We start from the raw sequence: 2,085 nt of genomic DNA on the forward strand, positions 1-2,085 counted from the left end.
CCGTAAAAGAGTAAAATAAAAATAAATAAATAATAGAATAAAATATTTTTTATTTTAATAAACTTAAAAAACAGGTTATTATTTACATGATTCGCATCACATTATTTAATGGACAGAAAAACAGGTTATATGATTCGCACCACATTATTTAATGGGCAGAACTCATTCAAGATTTAAATTTAAGAAAAAGTTTAGAAGGTGAGTCATCAATTAACCATCAATAATATTTTTAATGGTGTAAAATTATATCTAATGATGTAGACTCATTCAATTTTTTTCTTATGTTAAATACTGACCAAAATTAACCATCAATAATATTTTTAATGGTGTAAAATTATATCTAATGGTGTAGACTCATTCAATTTTTTTCTTATGTTAAATACTGACCAAAATTTAACAAAAATGCTGACCTCCTATTACTCCTCTAAATTTAAAACACACACAAATGCCTCTGCCTTCAAATTAAGGAACAACAAGACCAAAGGAAGATAGCTGAAAACATTTGCGGAATCCTAAAATGCTGCGCAGATAGATTCACAAGAAATTGAAGCTTACACAATTTGAATAAAAGGAACTTTAATTTATTTATAAATAATACTCCATCCCCAGTTTCAAGATATTCTTTGTATATATCCATGGTTCAAGTTTCAAGAATCCTAATTTTCCTACATAAACATATACACCCCCACACACACTAAAAATAAGATGATTGACACTTAATTTATTCATAACACGGAACTAATTAATTTTGCCTGTTAGCAATGAAATTAGCAAGAGCAACCAAGGGAGCAGCCTTATCCTCATCGAATCCAGCAAGGTATTGCAATGCATCTTGGTTCAACTTATGAGCAAATTCCTTTGACTTTTCAATCCCCAAGAGCTTCGGATAAGTGACTTTATCAGCCACCAAGTCCTTCCCCGCCGTCTTCCCAAGTTGCTCCGATGACTTTGTAACATCGAGAATGTCGTCCACAACCTGAAACAGCAATCCAATGCTCCTTGCAAACAGCCTCAAGTTCTCAACTTCATCGTCGTTTCCGCCACCCATTATGCCTCCCAGCACAACCGCAGCTTCAAGCAACGCCGCCGTTTTGTGCAGGTGAATGTACTCCAGCCTCTCCAACCCCACATTCGATAACCCTTCGGAATGTGTGTCCACTATTTGACCCGCCACTAACCCTTCTGACCCCACCGATTTCGCTAACTCCGCGATGGCGCGGACCACCCTCACTGGCGACACCCCTTTGGTGGACACAGCGATGTGTTCAAAGGCGAAGGCTAGGAGGGCGTCGCCGGCGAGAATGGCCACGTCTTCGCCGAAAGCTTTGTGGTTTGTGGGCTTTCCACGGCGGAGGTCGTCGTTGTCCATGCATGGGAGGTCGTCGTGGATGAGCGACATGGTGTGAATCATCTCCACGGCGCATGCGGCGGCGAGTGCGGTTTCCTCGTCTCCGCCGACAAGCTCGCAGGCGGCGATGCAGAGAAGCGGGCGGACCCTCTTGCCTCCGGCGAGGAGAGAGTAACGCATGGCCTCGTAGATCTTCTCAGGTTCCTTCATCGCTATGGCTGCGTCCAAGGCTTTGTTAACTGTATCAGCCTTCCGAAGCATATAGGCGGTGAAGTCGAAGGTGGTGGTGGGTTTGTCGAGGACGATGGTTTCTTGCTTGGCGGTGACAAGTGCGGAGACGGAGAAGGCATAAGAGAATGGCTTGGTAGAGAAGATGATGGAATTGGGGGTTGGGAACATAGCGGTGGTTGCATGGCTGAGAAAGGGAATGGGACAAGTCCGTGAAACAAGGTTCAGAGAAGTCATCTCTTTTTTTGGGGTTTGTGATGCTGATTTGTGTAATCACTTACTCACTTGTGTGGTTTATATATAGAGTGTGAGTTATTGTAGCCAGTAGCCACCAATACATATACATGGATATTAATTACTAGTTAGTGTTGGAAACTGGAAAGTGATGAAGGGAATTGTTTCTTTGTTTCTTTTCCTTTGAACGGTGTATCCCATTAGAATAGTGATAATTTCATGGTTACATACAAAAACAAGGACAACCATTTGTATCTATTTTTTCGATCATCTAT

General features: G+C 41.4%; 1 protein-coding gene across 1 annotated transcript; it reads right to left on the reverse strand.

The window, feature by feature from the left end:
* LOC107642843 (geranylgeranyl pyrophosphate synthase, chloroplastic) lies at positions 560–1,638 on the reverse strand (the record flags this gene model as incomplete). Its single annotated transcript, XM_016346333.1, is given in 1 exon segment — positions 560–1,638. A coding segment is annotated over 1 exon segment (896 nt), but the record flags the coding sequence as incomplete, so codon positions are not given.

The sequence above is a fragment of the Arachis ipaensis genome, chromosome B05 (assembly GCF_000816755.2).
Source record: "Arachis ipaensis cultivar K30076 chromosome B05, Araip1.1, whole genome shotgun sequence".
NCBI lineage: Eukaryota > Viridiplantae > Streptophyta > Magnoliopsida > Fabales > Fabaceae > Arachis > Arachis ipaensis.